The 21,527-nt window shown below is 39.9% G+C and overlaps 1 protein-coding gene across 1 annotated transcript; it reads right to left on the bottom strand.

The window, feature by feature from the left end:
• Nucleotides 1–2,274: 2,274 nt before the first annotated feature.
• Nucleotides 2,275–20,748, bottom strand: aldh16a1 (aldehyde dehydrogenase 16 family, member A1). The gene is made up of 17 exons (XM_080447757.1): nt 20,547–20,748; nt 19,077–19,176; nt 18,038–18,164; nt 16,849–17,006; nt 16,136–16,213; nt 15,672–15,859; nt 14,689–14,847; nt 12,978–13,136; nt 12,148–12,304; nt 11,918–11,993; nt 11,452–11,557; nt 10,947–11,083; nt 10,571–10,741; nt 6,319–6,523; nt 5,570–5,755; nt 4,646–4,771; nt 2,275–4,168 (listed from the first exon to the last, which is right to left on the bottom strand). Exons 1-17 carry the CDS (start codon nt 20,631–20,633, stop codon nt 3,992–3,994), a joined length of 2,397 nt encoding a protein of 798 aa, XP_080303883.1. The 5' UTR covers nt 20,634–20,748; the 3' UTR covers nt 2,275–3,991.
• Nucleotides 20,749–21,527: the final 779 nt, after the last annotated feature.

Below are 21,527 nucleotides of genomic sequence, written 5' to 3'. Positions count from 1 at the left end.
GCCAGAATGCTCCTTATATGAACTATAAGTACAGCTGCTTCATTCTCAACAAGATTGGGGGGCGGGGATAAGTGACATGTATTAAATTACTAACCAAAACCAATTAATACTTGCTTAATTATATTTAGAGTTATGTAATAGAAAACAGGCTAAGTAGAACCAATCCTTTATCATTGGAGCCAACCTTTAATTCATAACACAAACAGCTTTAATCAATGAATATGGTTGAAACCAACTGATAAAGTATGATATCAAATGATGAGGCTGTTACCATAAGTATTTGTGGGTATGGTTACAGGGTTGTTTTATGACTGTACACACACAGTAATGTTGCAAGACTACAGGGAGACTGGGAAAAACAGCCCTTGAGGTTATATTGTTCCTTCAGATCTATTGTATATAACAACAACACATAGTGATGATTTTTGACTATGTTTAAAAGCTGTGAGCTTATAAACAATACGTTCTTGAATACCTGAGTATTGTTACCATGGGAAAACTCCAGTGCACTGCCTCTAACCTGTAATTAAAACATTTTCTGAAACATACAACATCTGACTGGGACTCATGATCACCAGGGCTGTTGCCATGAATTCTGGACCCCATGGAAAGGTATGATACAGGGCCTCTTAAAACATTGACCCTCAGCCTTGGGCACCATGAATCTTTTTCTGCTTTATGAAAGGTCTTCTCAAGATGTTAAGGTGAATAATTGCATATGAATGATTGTCCATCTCGTAATTCGAATGACAGAATGTTGAACTTCTTCACTACATGTGCAATCTGAGATATCTATTCATTTGACCATCAATTTTGATTCAATACTGCTTTTTGATACTTCGGACCAATTTCGGTGTGTAAAAGAACTGAGTTGGACAATGTGTTTGGGGATGGAATGTCTGCAATGTCTGGATAGCTGCGGATGCCTTTTGATTGTCTATTATTAGTTGGCATGATAGCGAGCCATTGTGCCGTGACTAGTTGGTGCATTGTCCTCTTGAATAATGCCTGTTTAAAAGGAACGCAACCTAATTAAATATTTTTTTCCACTATGTTTTTGGTTCTTGCTGAAGGCTGGAGGGTAACTGCCGTAAGATTTAAATACACACAGCAATAAATGTATCAAATGTTATCCTATCAGATGAGATTTATATTATTATTCATTGTGGAATATTACCTGTACCGTACTAGTACTTTAAATGGTAATCTGCGTTGTCATTCTTAGGACTTGTGATTCTGACTTGTGGTCAGTGACCTTCTTTCATATGACTGAGGAAAGAGGAAATAAATGTGACATTATGAAACCATGATGAGACATTTTATGATGTAGGAAAAGGAATATTTTATAATAGGATAAAAACATCAAGATACTCCCAACTCCTATGAACTGAACTGTGTTCATGCATTGAGACTTAATTTAAAGTAAACACACAATCTAATGTAGATTCAATATAAACAGGAGGAGGGCAGAGCTGTAGAAGAAAATAAATAGCATTAAAAAAAAGAAAAGTATTTTGTTTAGTTTCACAGTCAGGTTCTGTTCATCTCCTTGGACCTAATTAATTTAAAGCTTTAAAGAAGAAATCATTTTAAAGAACAACACTTGAAGATGAAGATCACATATTATCTGCAAGTTAAACCATCATGCGATAGAGTATAGATTAAGCTTTATTCTTCTTCAGTGTTTTCAGGGTGGCTCATTCTAAAACAAGTTCGTCTAGGGTAAATAACACAAAGCTAATATTGAGACATGCCAAATTGGCATGCAATATTGTTTAATGTTGTTTAATGAAGTTGAACTTTACGGTGTTGTTCAAAGTAAGAAAAGAACTCAGTCACCAGTTATAAACCTGTGATAAATACCGTGGCAGTTGATAGTTTTAAAAGTCATTCCTTCAATGTCATTGTGGTACACTTTGTACTTCTGGTTCCATAAAGGAAATGAGATTAAATGTTCTGTATGTGTGGGTTATACAAGCTAATTTCTATACAGAACTGCTCATTTAATATGCTCTTAAATCTTCCAACTACTTTATACAAAAAGGTGACTGCAGTTTAAAAAGGCACGATCCTTCCTGTCTGCATTAATCCTGTGCTTTGTCACAAGTTCGCCTGACTCATCGTCATGCATTTCTGCACAGATGTCAAGTCAAGCTTTGCCCGCCCAAAGGATTTTGCTGTGTCATTGCCATGACTCAGCATTCTGTAGTTCTCTTTTTCAGTAGCCCTTTTACTCAGCGAGTTTAGGTTTAGAAAAGAAAGGAAGACCAAGTGAGAAGCAGAAACTTAAAATGTATTGCAGTTATTGTACAGTATGTGAGATACCATCTGACCTACCATTAAAACATTTATGCCTAAAAGCTACAGGAAAAAACTAATTCATGAAGTCATTTTATCATTTTAATTAGGTACTTTAGACATTCATGTATCCATCCAGGTCACCATTCTTTCATTCCACATAAAAGTTTTTTAAACAAAACACTACTTCCTAAATGGAATCTGGCACATTCTAGATTCTAGGAATGTTAATACCAAGGAATTTAACAACAAAAACAGTATCAAATTGCACAGCTTTAAGTATGGCAGGATTAACTTAATTATTAAAAATATAATTCCACAATGGAAGTAAGGCGTAAAGGTTGTGGCACTGTATAGTTGAAAGCACTGTATAGTAGAAATTTTAACTTAGCTTTACATTGGACTGAAATATAACACCATTCTGGCAATCCAGGTGGTCATGGTGTTTGTATGCCATTCTGCTCACCACAGGTATCTGAGCACAAAGGTTGATAGTGTTCAATTGTAAATCAAACAATACGGATCTTAGGATTAGGAAAAGACCCAAATCTGGTCTGATGACCAACCTGACAGTAAGAAAAACAGTAGGAAGTAAGAAAAACAGTAGGAAGAGGTAGCTTGTAATGGTTTGGTGATGTTCATGACAATAACAATTTCTTCCTGGATTTGATTCTTGGCTAGTAAAATCAAAGATAAATAATCTTTCTACAGAGAATCCTACTGAGATGTATCTACTATTTGAGGCTGTACAAATGATGATAAAGTAAAGTCACAGTTTTCTTCCGTGATCTTGTGTTCTTTGTTAAATGATCATCAAAATATGGGGACATTTTATTTCATTATACTTTTTCCTCAACTGTAGTAGACAGTAGAGTTCTCATTTATATTAATGATATGACACTACAACTATTAGTTGTGGAACATTAAACAATATATGATTCTATAGGTTTATTTCAGAACAAAACGTGATTGCTTTAGCTCTAAATGTTGTTTGACGCATCCTACACAAAATGTACAGTAATATCCTTCATTAAGACTTTGATGTACTGCAGATACAACCCACCAAAACCCACAGCTTCCTTCTCAGTTTCAGACAGAAGGCAATTTATTTATTTATGTATTACCAATCATAACAATAGGACTATTTAAATGTGAATTCACTTTCATACGAAAGTTTTGATTCTGCTTTGTTTTTGCTCTGTTGGGACACAAACATGACCTCAGAGACATCTTAAAGAGAGCAAAGATGTCTTCATAATGTCATCTGAGGGGAAAGAAAAGAAAGAAAAGAAATCACCTGGGAACCTGAAAATACTAACTGAAGCTAACTTAAGCTTCACACATTTCAATTCTGTTTTGGGTTGATTTTACATTAAACAACCTTAATACCTGTGAGTATATTTGAAAATCCCCCCCTAATCCAAAATCTGCCTGCCTGTCTGAATTAAGTGCACTCTGTAAACCCCCCTCCCTCTTTTCTTAGTTCCTTCCCTTTCCCACATTCTCAAATGTACAGTATCCTTGCGATCCTGTCTACCAATAGTATATCTATCAGTATTAAATACTGAATCTGTAATTTCTCTAGACAAGCAATAGTAGTAGATCTCCTGGTCCCTTCCTCTCCATCCATCTCACCCACCATACATTATTTGACACTCTACCACTCTCTTTATCCCTCCTTCCTTCTTCATTTCTAGGCAGTAGGGATCCAGACACTCTTCCACTGGACGGCATTTCTCCACATCTCCTCCAGTAGCGTGGGATGAGGGTGAGCCCAGTCCATTCCTCCATTCTTCTCCTCATCTTTCTGGCAGTGGAGCCACAGGGTCTTCAGAGGGTGGGTACATGTGTACTGGAGGTACTGACAGCCCTGGTGTGTGTGTGTGTGTGTGTGTGTGTGTGTGTGTGTGTGTGTGTGTGTGTGTGTGGGGGGGCACAGAGAGAGGAGGAATAAAAGTTAGGAATAAAAGTTAGAATGACATAAAAATTAAGAATGAGATATTAGGAAGAGCGAGATAAAGAGCAAACAAACATAAGAGACTTCATTTGAATGAGAACAAGAAAATGTAATATAGGATGCGGACCAAGCGGGAGAATACATTCTTGAACCTGAGCCGTTACAATAATATGAATTAAAAGTAACACATTAGGGTGTGTATGTTTGATGTATGTACAGTGTGTATTTTTCAGATTTGTATTCAATTATTTAACCAGGCAGTCTCAGCATGATTAACAATCTCACAAAATGTACACAAGCAAAATACATCAAATTCCCTTAATGACCCACACAACTGTGTGTATGTACACAGTGTGTACATGTACCTATTCATTATCACTGTCTAATTACCTCCATGCTACCCCAGTACCAGATGGACTTGATGACACTGTGATTGGCCAGAGCTGCAGTCAGCTGATCTCTATTTCCTGTTATGATGTTTACCAAGCCTGCAGGCAGGTCTGAAGACTGAAGCACCTGGAGGAGAGGACAGGAGAGGAAGATGAGGAAAGAAACATTTCGTAGACGATTAAGCCTGCAAACACCAACACAAATGACAATTTCAATCAGATTTTGATTTGTGAATGGATCGCTCATAAAAGCCGCAATGGCTTGTTTCAAATGAGATCCCCACGTACTCAATTCATGGATCCTCCAGGGGTCTGTACTTGGCTCCCTCCTTTCTTCCCTCTACATACACCAAAAATAGCTGATCTACAAGACTACGACACGTTGTGTGATTGCACATCTAGTCCAGTGGCTTAATGCCATTTTTTAACATTGGATCATGACGCAACTTCTCATAAAGGCCCCGCCTATTTCTGCCATTTTGCGTTATCTTCAAAACACATTATGCTACTACTCATATAGATTTTGTCCAATACTAACACAAATCCGCACTTTTGGTCCAGGGAAAAGTTTTTTGGTGGTATGACCTATGGTTCAAAAGTTATAGGCCAAGAAGTGAATGGGCCTGTTTTTTAATTAGATTTTCTTAATTAGATTTATTTTTTTTGGCTCGTAGGCTAGAATCAGTAGGTCATAAAGAGGCCTCAAGATTTTTTTTGCGCTTTTATCCGCTTCGTGATGGTAATTTTGCTAAGCCACCTGACTAATCAGCTATTTTCACCAAATGTTCACCTACTATGACATGCCCAGAACACGGACAATAGGGTTCAAGTGGTAAAAAAAAAAAGAAAAAACACTCCAGTGAGGTGTTTTAGTTATTTCAGGACATTGTGTAACTGCATGTCTGCCCTGTGGCAAAAGCCTCACCTGGATGAACTGCAAAGCTGGGAGAGGGTACTTCTGACTGGGAACCATCACTACAGCATTGCCCATGGAGATGGTTGCCCCAAGAAGTGTCACCAGGGAGAGGAGGGGCTTGTTGTCAGGGAGGACAATGCCCACCACTCCTAGGGCCTCAGGCAAAGAGAGGGCGGAGCCAGACTGAGGGACGGGCTGGAGGAGAATAAGGGATTATATTATCTGTCACTCAGCCATTACTTTTTGTTTTACATTCCCATACACTGCAGGTACGCCTTTCCAAAGCGAGAGCACAGAGGTCCCAAAATGGCAATCACAACATACTTGATCCATGTAGCAATTAGAAAAACAAGAAAAAAGACATCAATATCTCATCTGGAAATACTGTCAAATGTTTTGTGCATTATCATATTTGTTCCCATATCAGAGGAATGAGCTGGCTCCGTCGCCTGCTTATATCCATAATCCGGAGACACTACGCTGGAATTGCTAGTTAGCTGTCTGTTAACCAACTAGGCTAGCATTCTCAAACTGCAGTTACTGCACACCTATTTACATACAAACTCGTTAACTAAAGATTGTACAGGGAAGCCACACGTTTAGACTCTATGTCTTTCTTCCCGCAATTGCCTATCTCACATTTGTGAGAAAAAAAAACGTAAATACATTTACCTTGTCCCTATACCAACTTCCCCAAGACAAAACCTACTTATTAAACATATTTATTGCATTTGTGGAATCGCACAAAAAATCCTTACCGGAGCACCACCCAGTGCCTTATCGCAACGTGCGGCCCAATCAAAGAGCCTGGCGATGCTAAGCTCCACCTCCATGTCAGCCTCCTCCAATGTGAGGCCGGTTTGGGCAGTGATTGATGCAGACATGTCCCTCCTCTTTGCCTCCAGTCCCTTGGCCAGAGCGTAGAGGGACTGAGCGCGTGCAGAAGGGTTTTTCTTCATCCAGCTGTAAAAGAGGAAAATTTAAAGAAGAGGAGGATCATTAACAAGTTGTGTTCAAAAAACACTATTTAGTCATCACTATAAGAGTCTTGCACCAAACCCAAAATGAAATACAGAATCAGACGATTGCACATTTTACATTAGTTGTTGATTTCAAACAACAACTAATGTGGTTTAATTACATGTTGCACCATTTTTATGCCAGTATCAAAAACGGGCAAAGCTGGACAATGAAACTGACAAACTTGAAGAAAAAACCTTAAAGTAAACGTTGCATAGTAACTGCCTTGTTTAAGCAGGCAGCCGGGGACTAATTTCTTGTAGAAATGGTTATTGTAATAGAATTGTTATTAAAGATCGGGACTATGACTTTGCCATATATGGTAACTCTTTTATAAAAGCAAAAACTCACTCAAGTCAAGAAGACCATAGTATATTGTCATTAGCTGATTCTGAGGAAGGCCAACAGGCTGAAAGGTTCAAATAAAATCACTGCATATGGAGCCAGAGGGTGCGACACTATTTTCTTCTTTTTAAGATTGTTCCCGAAGGTCAGCACCAGCACCTTGCAAAACCCTTGGTGGGCGTTACCAGTGGTGTGTTCTACCGTGTTACACTATATACATAGTGTGACCTGCAGAAACATTTATTGCCAATCGTAGCCCTCTACTAACTATTTCATCCATTGAAAACGCGCTAGCGTATACCCACGACCACGCGCGTGTCGTGCAGGGAATGATCATCATATACCTTAAAAAACAACTAGAACACACCACTAGGCGTTACCGCTCCTGCTGTATTGTCAGCAGCCAATAGCCATAGCAGAATGGGTAGAGGCCGCCTTACCCCTTATGCCTAATTGTTTGGGCATTTTTTGCTATTTTGAAAAACACTTTAAAATTGTCTACATCGACACGTTGTGAGCTTGTAGATCGGCTATTTGAATACTGTCGATACTGTTGCAATAGTCGAGCCTGGATGTGATGAATGCATGGATGAGTGTTTCAGCTGCAGAGAATGACAGAGAGGGCCGGAGACAGACAATTTTGTACAAGATGGAAGAAGGCAGTTTTGGTGACCCCGGTTTACATGCAGGAGGAACTCTATGTCGGTAGAGGGTGTGACAGTGGAGCCATCAATATCGACATAGGTGATCATTGATACCATGAGTAATAATATATTGGTTAATTATTAATGACACGGTGGCCTCACACCTGCACATGATATACTCTACAATGCATGTCTGATAATACAGTAGCATATAGTACTAGAGATTTTTTTGTGTGTTTATCACATAGACACATTAGACTTTGATAGGTGCCTACTTTGTATTGCAAAAGATGTTTCTCCTTCTGTCTGGACAATACGTGTGCATCTGTATGTGTGCACGTATGTGTGTACTTATAATTCTACCCTTGAAAGAAAAGTAACGTCTCCATCGTAACAGAAAACGCCTAAACAACAGTGAACACATAATTTTACTAAACCTTACGACTAAAAGGCTTCATTTTGGGATAGTGTTTAGGTACAGGGTCAGGGTTAGAATTAAGGTTTTGTCAAACTTATGGTTAAGTTTGCGTAGGATTCGGACGCTGGATGGTAGTGTCAGCCTTAAGATACACAGTTAGCAGTTAGAGAAATGGAATTCTGTCCTCAAAATTCTGTCCTCAAGCTGTCCTCCCAGATATCATGGGAGTGTGTGTGTGTGTGTGTGTGTGTGTGTGTGTGTGTGTGTGTGTGTGTGTGTGTGTGTGTGTGTGTGTGTGTGTGTGTGTGTGTGTGTGTGTGTGTGTGTGTTTAGCTTTCTTTGTCTTATCTGACAACAGTTATGTATTCATGTCATGTGTCTCACCTTAACTTAGACTTAAGACTCTGCCTGACAGGAAGATGTTTATGTCTTCCAGGTGACAATATGGTTTGAGATTACTAGCTGTGTGTCTGTCTGTGCACCACCTAAATGTAACCTTTTAACCCAGGAGTTCTCAACCTTTTCTGAGCACTGAACCTCTTCTGCCTCTTCTGTCTCAAAGGTTCAACTGAAGCACCTCCTATGATTACAAATGTAGCTCAATAAGAACAATTGTTGTAATTGCAGCTTAAAAAGGTAGGCTATAAATGTAGTGAACAATTTACAACTTTCAGTCTCACTTTAGACTCAGGCTCACACTGCTATATTATAAATCATTACAACCATATTTCTGTACAGAATACATAAAAAAAAAAAAGAGTCACCCTATTTTCCTCACAAGTTTGTGAACCCCCTGCAGTACTGGCAAGTACCCCTAGGCGTACGAACCCCTAGACGAACCGAACCCCTAGTTGAGAACCCCTGTTTTAACCAATTCTTCAGCAGTAACAACGCTTTCTACAAATTTCTGTAAGCCAATAAATATATCTAGTTATACTGGTTTAGAATAAAAGTAGATGTCTAAAACATATCCCATTATGTCACTGACTTTTCAGTTTTACCAGCTCTCCACCACACCCTCTTGTAAATATCTTCTGGACCCTGTGCTGAAAACTCTGTGCTGGTGTTAGACTCTGCAATTATTGCATCTCATCTAATATAAGATAAGATGTTATTTATTGTCCTTGTGTTCAGAATACATTTGATTGTAACTCTACCGCAGTTAAACCAAAAGGCAAATTTCTAAGGTTTTATTACATTAAATTCAATTGTGTTGTTCCCTCTTAATTTCATTCCAATATGTTCCACTAACTTTTATTGGGTTTTGTATATTGGGGTACAGTAGTCGTGCGGCCAGACTGTTGCCTCCCACAATTTTCAAATGCTTCCGGTCATACAGTCTGGGACACGGAAGCTCTGATCATGATTAAAATATAAAGCGGCTGTGAAGCCTCCTCCTTCGTCTTTACAGTCGCGCCAATGTATTTATATTTCGGGAGGTGTAGTTCCAGACTCAATAGCATTCGGAGATTGTGGAATAGTTGTCTGGCTACGCGAGACTAGGGGTACAGTGACAGTCACAAATGCACAAATTAACCACCACTAGACCCTGGGCATGTCATAATTGGCGAGCATTCGGTGAATTGAGTACAAAGGACCCCAATGGAAACATGCCATAGTGCTTTCTTGGGTTTAAAATCCTCACAACAGACCTTGTATTGAACTGTACTTTCCTGTGCTTGTCTTTGCAAACTGTTAATAAAGTATTCAATCAATCAAACCAAAATAGCCGATCGCCATGCTCATAGCGTTTGAGAAGCTGCTGCTTCCTCCAGGCATTGTGTCAAATGTTGTCTTGTTTATTGTGTGTATTCTCTTGTTTATTTTAGTATTTTACTGAGTGTACAGCACTTTGGTTCAACACTGTTGTTTTAAATGTGCTCTATAAATAAAGTGGATTGGATTGGATCATAGCGCGCCGCAACGCGTTGTGAGCTTGTAGATCAGCTATTTTCGTAAAAGACATTTGGTGTAGAGGGAAAAAGAGGGGACCAAGTATAGACCCCAAGGGACCCTGGTCAGCTTAAGAATAGGGTTTAAATGGTTAAATATTTGTCTTCTGTTCAACTTTGTAGAACTTTGACCGAACGTCAAACAACAACAACGAAGTGTGTGGGGTTGACCGCACTTGGCCGCTCATTTTTGTGAACAACTACCACATCCACTCAAAAGGATAAATAAACCAGCAAATTGATTTCTGTGTGCATCACATTCTGCACTGCCCACGTTTAGCTCGACAAGATATGGATTCAGTCTCTACAGGCGATGGTCATTCGCATGTGTGATTGGCTGTTCCCTTACAATATTGCAAAGGTTCTCAAACATTTTCATGTCAAGGACCCCAAAATGTATATGTATTCGACTATGAACCACCTTTTGAAAATATTTTGTGCTAAGGATCCCATAACAGAATATTTGTCAAGATTTGTCAGCATTTTTCAAAAATAGCCAATCTACAAGCTACAATGTGTCGCAGAGTAACAGGTTATGAGCTTGTAGATCATCTATTTTAGCTGAAATAGCTGAACATTTTAACTGTTCCCACTTTGAGAACCAGTGTTGTTTTGTATAGTATTCTATTACCCAGGCTGAACTTTGATCGCAGCCTCCACTGCGTTGCGGACGTCCTTCCTGCCACCGTCTGGGCAGTAGGCCAACACGCCAGCGCCCCCTGGTGCCCCCACTGCCACACTGCTGCCAGACTCTGACTTGCAAGGCTTTCCCCCGACAAACTGCTGGTAGGTTTTAGAGGCACTGGGAAAGAAGAAAGAAGAAGAGAATGGAGAGGAGAGAGGGAGGGGTTGGTGGGGGGGAACAGAAAAAGACATACACAAAGAGGAAGAGGAGGACGAGATTGTGATGAATATGACTCACAAAATCATCTAGAAAATGAATGAATTCATACTCATACGGTACATTGTGTGTACACAAACATACACGCTCGCTCGCACACACACACCTGGCAGAGTCTGAACCATCAGGAATGATAGTTAAGGACGCAGATGTTCCAAACTTGTCATAGTTCACATCAACAGGGGAGGAACGAGGAAGAGGAGGGGAGGAAGAGCTGGAGGACTTCAAGAACTGGTAGAGACCCTGGGAGACAGGAGAGAGAAGTCATTATTCAGAACTTATAAAATACAATCAAACGCACAAAATTATTAAATCTATCATAGGTTAAAAATATATATATTTTTCCAGCTTCACTGATATCATCTCCTGCTTCTAGGTACATTATGTAAACAATTAATTGACTATCAATTAAGTACTTTTAATCGATTTAATCAAAATCAATGATTATCAACCGGCTTCTGATATCCTGATCATAGTTTTACAACACCAAGATTATTAGATTATCACAATACATCAACAATCAATCATTCAGCCAATCAATCAGTCAGTCAGTGAAGCGGTTCAAGCACACACGATTCATATTTCCACTATTTCTGTGTGGAAATGCTTACTTCCTGTCCTCCATCAATGCAAGTTCCACTGTCCTTGTGACCCGAAATGGGGAGACAGGGGTCCCACATGGAGTGAGAATTTACCCATACTGATCCAACAGACAGGCTAGAGAGAGAGACAGTAAGATATGGACAGGCAGAGAGACAGTGGGAGAGACAAACAGAGAGAGAATTTAAACATTTTAAGTGGTTTGTATTCAAACAGTTTCAACAGTTTATCGACCGGTGGCTGCTGGGCTAAAGAGGCTTCAGTTCAAAAAGATAGAGCCCGCACACCAAAGCAGGTAAAATGTACATCTATATTACAAAAAGGCTGACAACGTTTCGATCCGCTGTGGATCTTCTTCAGGTCATGACCTGAAGAAGATAAACAGGTAGATAAACAGAAGAGGAACAGACAGATAAAAGAAAGAGCGGTAGAAGAGAGAGGAGAGAAAATTAGCAAAGACAAAAGAGAAGGCTGCACCTCTTAGCAGTCTCCAAAGCCAGGGTGAGATCTTCAGTCCAGACAGAGGCTGCCTGGCCATGGGGACTGTGGTTAGCTGGGAACACACAAATAATACAAATATGTCTATGATTACATACACTTCTTAACTATATAGATAATATACTATATTCATGTTGTAATTGAAAACAATATAGAGACAATCGGCTACATTGTCCATGTGCATGCACGTGCACACACAAGTCCCTTACCCAGGGCAACTCCCTCTGTGTTGCTCCTGAATGACATGAGAGGCAGCAGTGGTCCGGGTGGAGCAGTGACCACACAGGGAGAGGAGGCGGCCACGCCACACAGCACCGTGGGAGGGTACTGAGCTCCAGAAGAGGATGCGGGGCAGGGCTGGATCAGCTGGGGAAGAGATAAACATTGCCTTGTCTTAACCAGTGTTGGGTAACGTTGTTCGACCTGGTCCGCTGAGGAAGACCGACCAGGTCAAAACGCGTCCGTTGCTTTCCTCCAGGCAAATAAATCAATGAAAGGACTTTACTGAGTGCTGGCTGTTTCATTCTACTGTTGGGCCGTGCACCTTAAGACTCTTTTTAGTACGGAGTGTTGCAGGCATTCTGTTTTCTTATCGCTCAGTTTGAAGTATAACTGGCTCATGTGAACATTATTTCAAGTGCGGTAGTGCTAGCATTAACAGCTAACTGACAGTGATTATTTGGTTGTCTCTTCAACAATCTACCAACTAGCCACCCTGTGTGTGACAATCTCATTGGCCCATTTGTATGATCCAGACTCTATCTCCGTCAACTTCGAGATCCGGATTTGTGAAGAGAATTGGAATTGTTAACTCCAAGAATTAACATTGTATGTCTCCAAGCAGATCAATTCCCTTTATCAGTGCTGGCATGTATTTCTGACAGAACAATGAGGGCATTGTCTCCAATGCTGCAACGGAACAGATACATTGTAATTTATTTTAAAATGTTCAAATTAGAGCTGTTCATGGGTCCATTTCCTCCGGGAGAGGAGCTGCTGCTTGGATTCAACAAATTCCAATCACAGTTCAGTGACTGACCGTGGCCCCCTGGCGCTGAGCCTCCTGTACTGCAGCATCCACCAGGCTCCTGTTTACTTCGCTGGGCAGAGCCACACACTTCATGCCTGCCATGCGAAGCGTCAGACGGGACACCACGCTGTCCCACACGCTTTCCTGCACACATAACACCCACTGGACCTGAAGAGAAAAGAGACAGGGAGAGGAAAAGACAAGAGCTACACTTATTGCAGGGATTCCAAGATGGTGAGCCGAGGCACACTGGTGTGCCGTGAGACAAGTGCACACCAGCCATGATATTTTCTGACAACCACACATTATTATTGCCTTTTGACTATAGAAAAAGTATTTTTTCACTACATCAGTGCTTTGTGCATAACACAGAGGCAAAGTCTATAGCCTAAAAATATATATTTTAACCACTTTTAACTTGGCATCTCTATTTTGGGCATGTCATTATTTCAGTCAGATAACTCATGAATAGATTTGATCTTGGCGTTCAGGTTCCGCTATACATTACTCCCTGCTCTCAGCAGTCAGCACATTAGAAGACAACCATTGAACATCAGTAACAACCCCCCAGGGGAAAACAGAACCTTAGGGAAAGCATAGCCTTCTGGTGGTGGGAGCAAACACAGTTTGTACAACATTCAGTGGCACTGAAGTAGAATGAATGAGGTGAGCTTAACACATTGGCTGCCAAAAACGCAGATCTGCGTTCTATTTTTAATAAATACGTGGGCTGCCAAGAACGCAGATCTGCGTTCTATTTAAAAAAAAATTCTTTTAAATTTGACCCAAAGACCAAGGAGATATGATTGTTCGAAGATTTAGACTCCTATCCACTTCCTTGTTAACTTAAAACTTAAAAATTCTGTATCTCGGCTCCTGAGTACTTTTTTTTTTCAATGAAAAATCTCTGGCAGGCTACAGCTAAAAATCTGAAATAATTCTGGCAGTCAATGTGTTAATAGACCACCAATTTGGTCATCTACTTACATCGCCCACACAGTGCTGCGCATGTGTGTAAACCTCTCGAGTGTATCTGTCTGAATTAGCTAACTTTAGCTTCAGTGCACAACAAGACTGCAGGAGGAGTGTATGATTGTCCGGGACTAATATTGCAAACCGTTGGATAGATCAGCACAACATTTATGTTCCATGTGTTCCATGTGTATGTAATGTTTTTGTTACACTGAGGACCACTTTGGAAATAAGTGTTTTAAGTAATACTTTTAGCTGCCATCCTTTGGATTTTTTCTCATGTTGCTATGAGATTCTGTTTGTTGAATCCTAATCAAATCAATCAATCAATAGCTGACTGATGATGGACTGGCCACATGAAGTCAGAGATCCACATGGAAGCCATGCCTTTAGAACCTGTCTTGTTTGTTTGTTTATTATTATTACTGAATGTCGGCCCAATCATCCGGTCTGGATTTTATGTTCAATGCAGAATTTATGTCTCAAATTGAAGCCAGTTACATCACAGGAATGAATGAATTGTAGCATACATTTCACAGGTTCAATCATTGTACCGGAAGTACATTTTAGAAAAACTAAGTTCTGTCAAATTGTCCTTGAGCAACCTAGCATCAGCTAAATGTCTACCATGTCCTCTTCTGCTTTTCCTTTATATACTTCAAAACAGATTCTTCATGATCTTGGTTCATGTCAATAAACCGCTGAATCTGAATGTTTGTATAGGAGGGCTCAGGGCTGCCTTTCTCACCTCTTTCCTCTTCTTGAAGGCGGCCTCTATCACTCCATCCACGGCGCTGTCTATGTCGGCCGACTCAAAGATAATAAATGGACAGGTGGCCCCCACAGACAGAGAGAGAGACATGGGCACACCCATCCCCGCTGTGATCTTGCACAGCATCGCTCCGTCCTAAAATAGGGAGAGCAAGAGAGTATTTTAGAAACATAAAACAGATGAATAAACACAATAATGATCATCGTTTAGTTATCATCAATGACTGTCTTCCATTCTATGTTCAAGGGCTTTTGGGGAGAAAGGAAACGTAGAAGTCACTTCAGGTTCGCGGTAAGGGGCTATGGGGGATTTCTTTTGTATGTAATGTTATTACTTCTTTTTAATACTACTTAATATCTACAGATAATGTTCAATTATATATCTTGGCTTGGAGCCAAGCTATATGGGGCAATGGTTGAAATTGGACAAGGCAATATACCACATTTGTGGGGAAATCTATATCCGCTGCAGGAGCAATCTAAAGCCCTGTTTATACTCTTTAGTTTGAAGGCGTCACTTGCCAAAAAAGCATTGCGATTATGCAGATTTGTTAGCTTGTAGATTGTTAGGATTTACAAGCAACCCTCTCTGTCCTGGATTTTAGTTGGAGATGCTGAATTGGAAATAACGACACTTTAAGAGTTCACAGCTGGTAGTGTAGACGTCAACAGCGTGGAAGATCTAAGTGGGACTCTAGCTTAATTTATACTTGTGCGACTCACCAAATATTAACAAGCTTACGTCACAACTACACTTGTAGTTTAGCAATTTTTGTAGAGTGACACTGTCGCAGTATAAATCAGTCTTTAGAAATGAAACACTCATTATTGATTATTCCAGTGGTTTACAGTATCTATCAACTGAAAAGATGTGGGTTTAAGCTGATAGCAATAACCGTAATCAGGTATCAGCTGAGGATCAAACTGACCCCTCACTAAACGAAACATACAGACACACACCTGCTTGTTGCCGCTGTAGGTGACATAGCTGATGTTAGAGTTCTGGGCCACTTTAAACCCCATAGACACACCAGTTCCTGTTAGAATATTCAGCGCTCCAGCAGGAAATCCTGCCTCCATAAAGATCTGGGCCAATAGGAGAGCCGGAGAGGCAGTGACCGAGCCAGGAACAACAACAACAGAGTTGCCTAGGAGACAGTGAATACATTTTATTTATTCATTTTTACAATAAAAGCAAATACACATCCACCAGAAAATTACACACCATATAACAAACAATATTTGGGTCCTGATTACTTTTTTAAAATATTAAACTGCACATAAAATATAAAGCTTGTCGTCTTGTAAATGACCAGAACATTTTACAAAGAGGTAGCGGCTATGATGAGAATCACTCAATAAATCAATTTCAAATCCATTTATGTATGGATGGATTTGTGTGTGCGAGTGTGTGTGTGTGTTACCCATGGCCAGTGCTGGAAGTACTTTGAGCATTAGTGAATATAGAGAGCAATCATCAGAGACCACCACTAACACCACACCTGAAAAACATATTCAAACACATTAACCACACAACATAAATATACTGTACATTTAGATTCACAATAGATTCTCTGATTATGAACAATACATTCTCACAAATAAGTAGATGTGTACACAATGCACACAGACATGGAACATAACCAAAATAGCCGAACAACATAATCTCCCCACCCAAACCCCAACTACACATGCACCACTTCACAGAGGATCAGTTTAACGGATCTGTTAACCCATTCAATCCAGGGATGCATCTCTGTCATTTTAGATTGCGAGCAAATCTTTGAATATAAATATTCTTAAAGCGAATATTCGTAACTCTTCTGGGGGGTCCCTGGAACAAAATATTTACAAATGTTCGCTTTAAAAAATATATATATATATAATTTGCACAAATTGTCACGATTTTTCTTTTTTAAATAGCAGATCTACAAGCTCGTAGATCTGCTATTTTTGAATAGCCCAAAGAAATCTTAAAATGACACACAGATGCGTTCCCGGTCTAAATGGGTTAATTTGGCAACAACCGATCGAGTCATTTGGAGTGAAAATCGGCCGCTGTAAATCAGTGGCCGATCGATTGCAGCATAATTAAAACACAAACACAGACACACACACACACACAGCTTGTCCTCACCCAGAGGAGTCCAGTTAGTGAGCAGTGTGTCTCTGAGCTGGGCCCAGGTAGCGTAGTACTGGGCCAGTCTGACCAGAGAAGAGGGAGAACAGGGAGCCTGGAACAGATCACACATCTCTGACACACACTGACCATGTTGCCCCAGGACACTCACCAACCTGGGAAAAACACATTCCGTTCAAGTTGAAGATTGTACTGTCCCAGATTGAAGATTTGCTGTGGAGCTGGGCATGGAGTCTAACACTTCAAACAGCTACAAAGCACATTGAAAAGCATAAGCAAGAAAATAACAGCTAAATCCTGCATGCATGCATAAATGCAATAAGCAAAATAAATATCAAATGTTACTATGCCTCTGCCTGTCACAATGACTACATAATTACTTCATCGCCATTATTAAGCAACTATTTTGCATAATTAGAATAATTTACATTCATTTGTATAATAACAGCTGGATGAAACTAACAGAAATGTCATATTTCCATCATTAGGTCTTTGGGGTCCCTATTTTAGGCATGTCATATAGGTGCCAATTACAAAAATAGCTATTGTGAGCTTGAAGATCAAATATTTTTTGAAAGATTTTGAATTGGACTGAAGTAGTCTCTCAAGTCAAGACTGTTGGAGCACACAATTTTCAAATGCTTCCGCCTAACATCTATGTAGCATTCAAAGATACAGTAGTGGAAGAGTTGTCTGGCTTGAGAGACTACGGCTTAAGCAGTTATTGACGTCATCTTGTTGCGGCCAGATAGGGTCAACAAGCTTGTGTTCCTTGCCCGGAATCTACCCAGCCAATAAGGAGCATAATTCCTGTGGTGTGGATGACAAGGATATGGCCTGTTTTGGCCATAGTACATTGTATAGTTTGAGTATTGGTATCTGTCATTCTCAGTCATTTTTTTGAATACCGTAATTCACAAATAGTGAAAAGTGAGAGGTGTTGTATATTTAAGTTATTTGTCATATCTACCCTGAGCAATTTCTGTTTACAAAGCCTAAAAGGCAAATAGAAATGTATTTTTTATTTATATGTTCCAATGTTCAGTGCCAAAAAGACAATTAAATCATTGATCACAGTTATTTGTATGACAACAAATCTAAAATAAAATAATTTTTCATGACCGTGCCAGCCCTAAATGTTACTCCATGTTCACTTACATTTTTTAAAGGGACATGGGTTTGTTACCTGAGCAGTACTTTGGCTCGTTGGTGACAGGGCAGTCCACTCCAGGCCGTACAGGCACTCATGGCAGAGGAAACACACAGTGACACATCCTCCTCCTCAGCACACACTATACTACACACACTGCCACCTGGAAGGAGGAAGGGGGAATAAAATAAACATTCAATGGATTCAACCTAAAAACTGCTACAACATCATTATGGAAACTAAATGATTTTTATAGATTCTGAACAAACTTTAAAAAGAAATCTTTGCATAATTGAAGAGAAACAAAGCTGTCATGTAGAAATGATTGTAAAGGAAGTATATTTTTAACCTTCTTTAAACTTCTCTTCTATTAGTAAAAACTGCTTCGTAACAAAGCTAAAAAAGACATTAGCTGTAAAAACGATTAATCTCTTTGAGTGATGCTTTTTTTCTTTTTTAATATCTTTTTGGCTTTTTCTGCCTTTATTGATAGAGTATTCACCTGTTTCCTAGGCTGTGTGTTTTCCACTTCCTGTCGATTTCATTGGATATCATTGGTCATCTGACCAGTTTCATTGGATTTCATTGGATCAAATTGACAGGAAGTGGAAAACACACAGCCTAGGAAACAGGTGAATAGCAGACTGACAGGAAATGGGAGAGAGAGATGGGGTAGTGACATGCAGCAAAGGTCGTCTGGATCGGGACTCGAACCCGCGACACGCTGTCAGGTTGCACCAGCAGCCTAGGTGCCCGGACTGCTACACCAGCCATCCGGGCCCGAGTGATGCTTTTTTGCCTCTATTCACGTGTTTGCCAGAGAAGCTGGCAGTTTACATATGGGAAAGTGAAAAACCACAGCCAATACACCCTCACACATCTTAACCACATCAGTCAGTCCAGAAGAGTAATGTTGAGTCTATTAGACAAATGAAAAAACGGAAAAAGTAGTACCAAAGTCGTGGCACTGCATCTTTAAATGAATAATGGCTTGGAAAAACAGCTGCAGTACTTTTACAATACATAGGTTACAAAATACAAAATAGCAGCAGTACAATGTTACCTGAGCCTTTACCTTTAATGTCATCCATGGAGAAAGTCTGTCTGCCTGCTGGACAGACCATCTTCCCATCAATGAACAAACCCAGAGAACAAGAATGGTGGTCCAGCCAGGCCTGATGAGACAACAGATCAAAAATTTGAATAGTGTTAAACATAAACAACCAAACTAAACGGGGGGGGGGGGCTTTATTTGTATGACTTTCAACTATTCAACTACCCATCCGGAAGCATAAAAATAACAAAATAGAAATAGCATCTATCTTGACTTGAAGAGTGTTTATTTCACTGCAGCCTGCTGCAGTTTGGTATTAATTGTGCATTTACTGTTACACTAAAACCAGATTAAAGTCAAATGCAGTGCAGTGATAAAGCACAACTGATATCAGAGAATCAACATTTCCTATCATGTTTTTTATTGTGTTCACATCTCTAATAACGTGATGAAATTACATTTTTACTTGCTTAGTTCTACTGAAGCTCTGAACTTTGAGACAAGGCTCACAATGTACACAAGTTAAACTGTAGCCTACACAGGCTGCTATTTGATTGGCCAGGAAGACTGACACCTCTGCTACAGTGACCAATGAAAGACCAGGCATGAATTGGGAGTGTATCGCCTACTGACAGAGGAACAAGGTACAGAAAGAATCTGATTCTCTCCAAAATTAGCCTTCAGCCCAACCACAATGTGCATTAAAACTTAAAGTTATTCATCATTATGATTTATGCGTTCCATCAACAGAGGAGACAACGAAAGGGAACTTTTATAAATTCACACACCCACATAGGTCCGCAGGGGCTTTCAAAAGGCTCTCCAAACACTTGCTGGCAGGTGAACTTTACACTGGAAAAAGTGCAGTTCTATCCTGCTATGAACTAACTAACAAACTTTGTGTAACGGTGTGACTCAAAACACCTATTTTACCTGTTGGTTTAACAATAGGTGGTGGATTGGATTAGTACTCACCTTTGATCAAGACTATCATAGATGTATTTTATTGATATGACAGTTTATTGATATGACAGTCATGTTTCAGGGCTAGGGCAGTAACTGGCTGCTTAGGTTTGAATCCATTGTACTGCACTGACTGTACTGGGACTGCAACTACAATATAGTCTGTACAAGCATGTGTACGATCACACAACCACCAGGTTCCACTATCTATCTCACGTAAATAAAGACACACAATTAACATGTTCCTGCTGCCAGTCACATGTTTGCCTTGTGATGTGAGCTACAGTAAAAGCTAATGAACTTCACATGGTTATGGGTTCTGAAGAAGAACGAAAAAAACTATAAGAGCACGTTATCTCTGGCTGCTGGCACTATCCAGCAAGGCACTATTTATCGTTATTTGACGTTTGATACCATGCTGAATATCACTCCTTCGTTCAAATCGTTGAATTAACTGATCACAGGGCAATTGTCTCTGATATGTCACTGGCGGCCAGTTATGAAATACAGTGTTGTGTAAAGTTGTACCTGTGCAGTAGCAGCGCTAGAGCTGCTCGGTCCGTACTCCATGCTTTCAAATATGTCGTGCACTGTTTTGGTGGCGCTGCCGGCCATTACAATGTCATCAAGTAACGAGCTAAAAGTCCCCTTAAATGTTACAAAGCGATGAGTACAAATACAATCTCTGGACTCCACGGCGAGTGCTGTGCAGCGCAACGTGAACGTGCTGTTTCGCTCCTGTGTGCTGTGGGTGCTGTCACGTCACGTCTCACTGGCTGCGCCTGCTAAAGAAAGAGCAGATCTACAAGCTAACAAGGCGTCCCATCGCGACCGATCGCGACACCGTGACAGCTTGTAGATCTGGTGTTTCTGGCAAGCAGATTATACTTGTCCCTCCCACTTGTTACAGTTTTGACGAATCAAATCTCTAACTCGCCTTCCGTATCCGGTCATTTGAGCGCACGCAAACACACGCATGCGCGGATCACACACACACACACACACACACACGCACGCACGCACGCACGCACGCACGCACACACACAATAACTAAGTACATTTACTCAAGTAAGTACTGTACTGATTTGATTTTGAGGTGTTTTTTTTACTTTACTGGAGTATATCCAGTTTTCAGAACTTTTACTTCTACTCCACTATATCTCAGAGGCAAATATTGTACTCCACTACAATTAATTATATGAAAACTTTATTTAGTAGTTACTTTGCAGATTTTGATTATTATTACAAAACTTCAACTTCAGCCCTATTTACATTTCGGCATTTTGAAAATATTTAAATCAAAAGATCAAAAGATTTTTATACAATTTAGACTTGTGTTAAACTTGTGAAATGGGACATTCTGCATAATGAGTACTTTTACTTTTGGTACTTTAAGTACATTTTGTTACCAATACCTTTGTACTTTTACTCAAGTAAATTTTGAATTCAGGACTTGTACTTGTAACAGAGTATATCTACATTGCAATATTGATACTTTTACTTAAGTAA

Source organism: Gymnoscopelus braueri (genome assembly GCF_963280865.1).
Source record: "Gymnoscopelus braueri genome assembly, chromosome: 13".
Classification (NCBI taxonomy): Eukaryota; Metazoa; Chordata; class Actinopteri; order Myctophiformes; family Myctophidae; genus Gymnoscopelus; species Gymnoscopelus braueri.
This window is presented reverse-complemented; position numbering and strand designations above follow the sequence as displayed.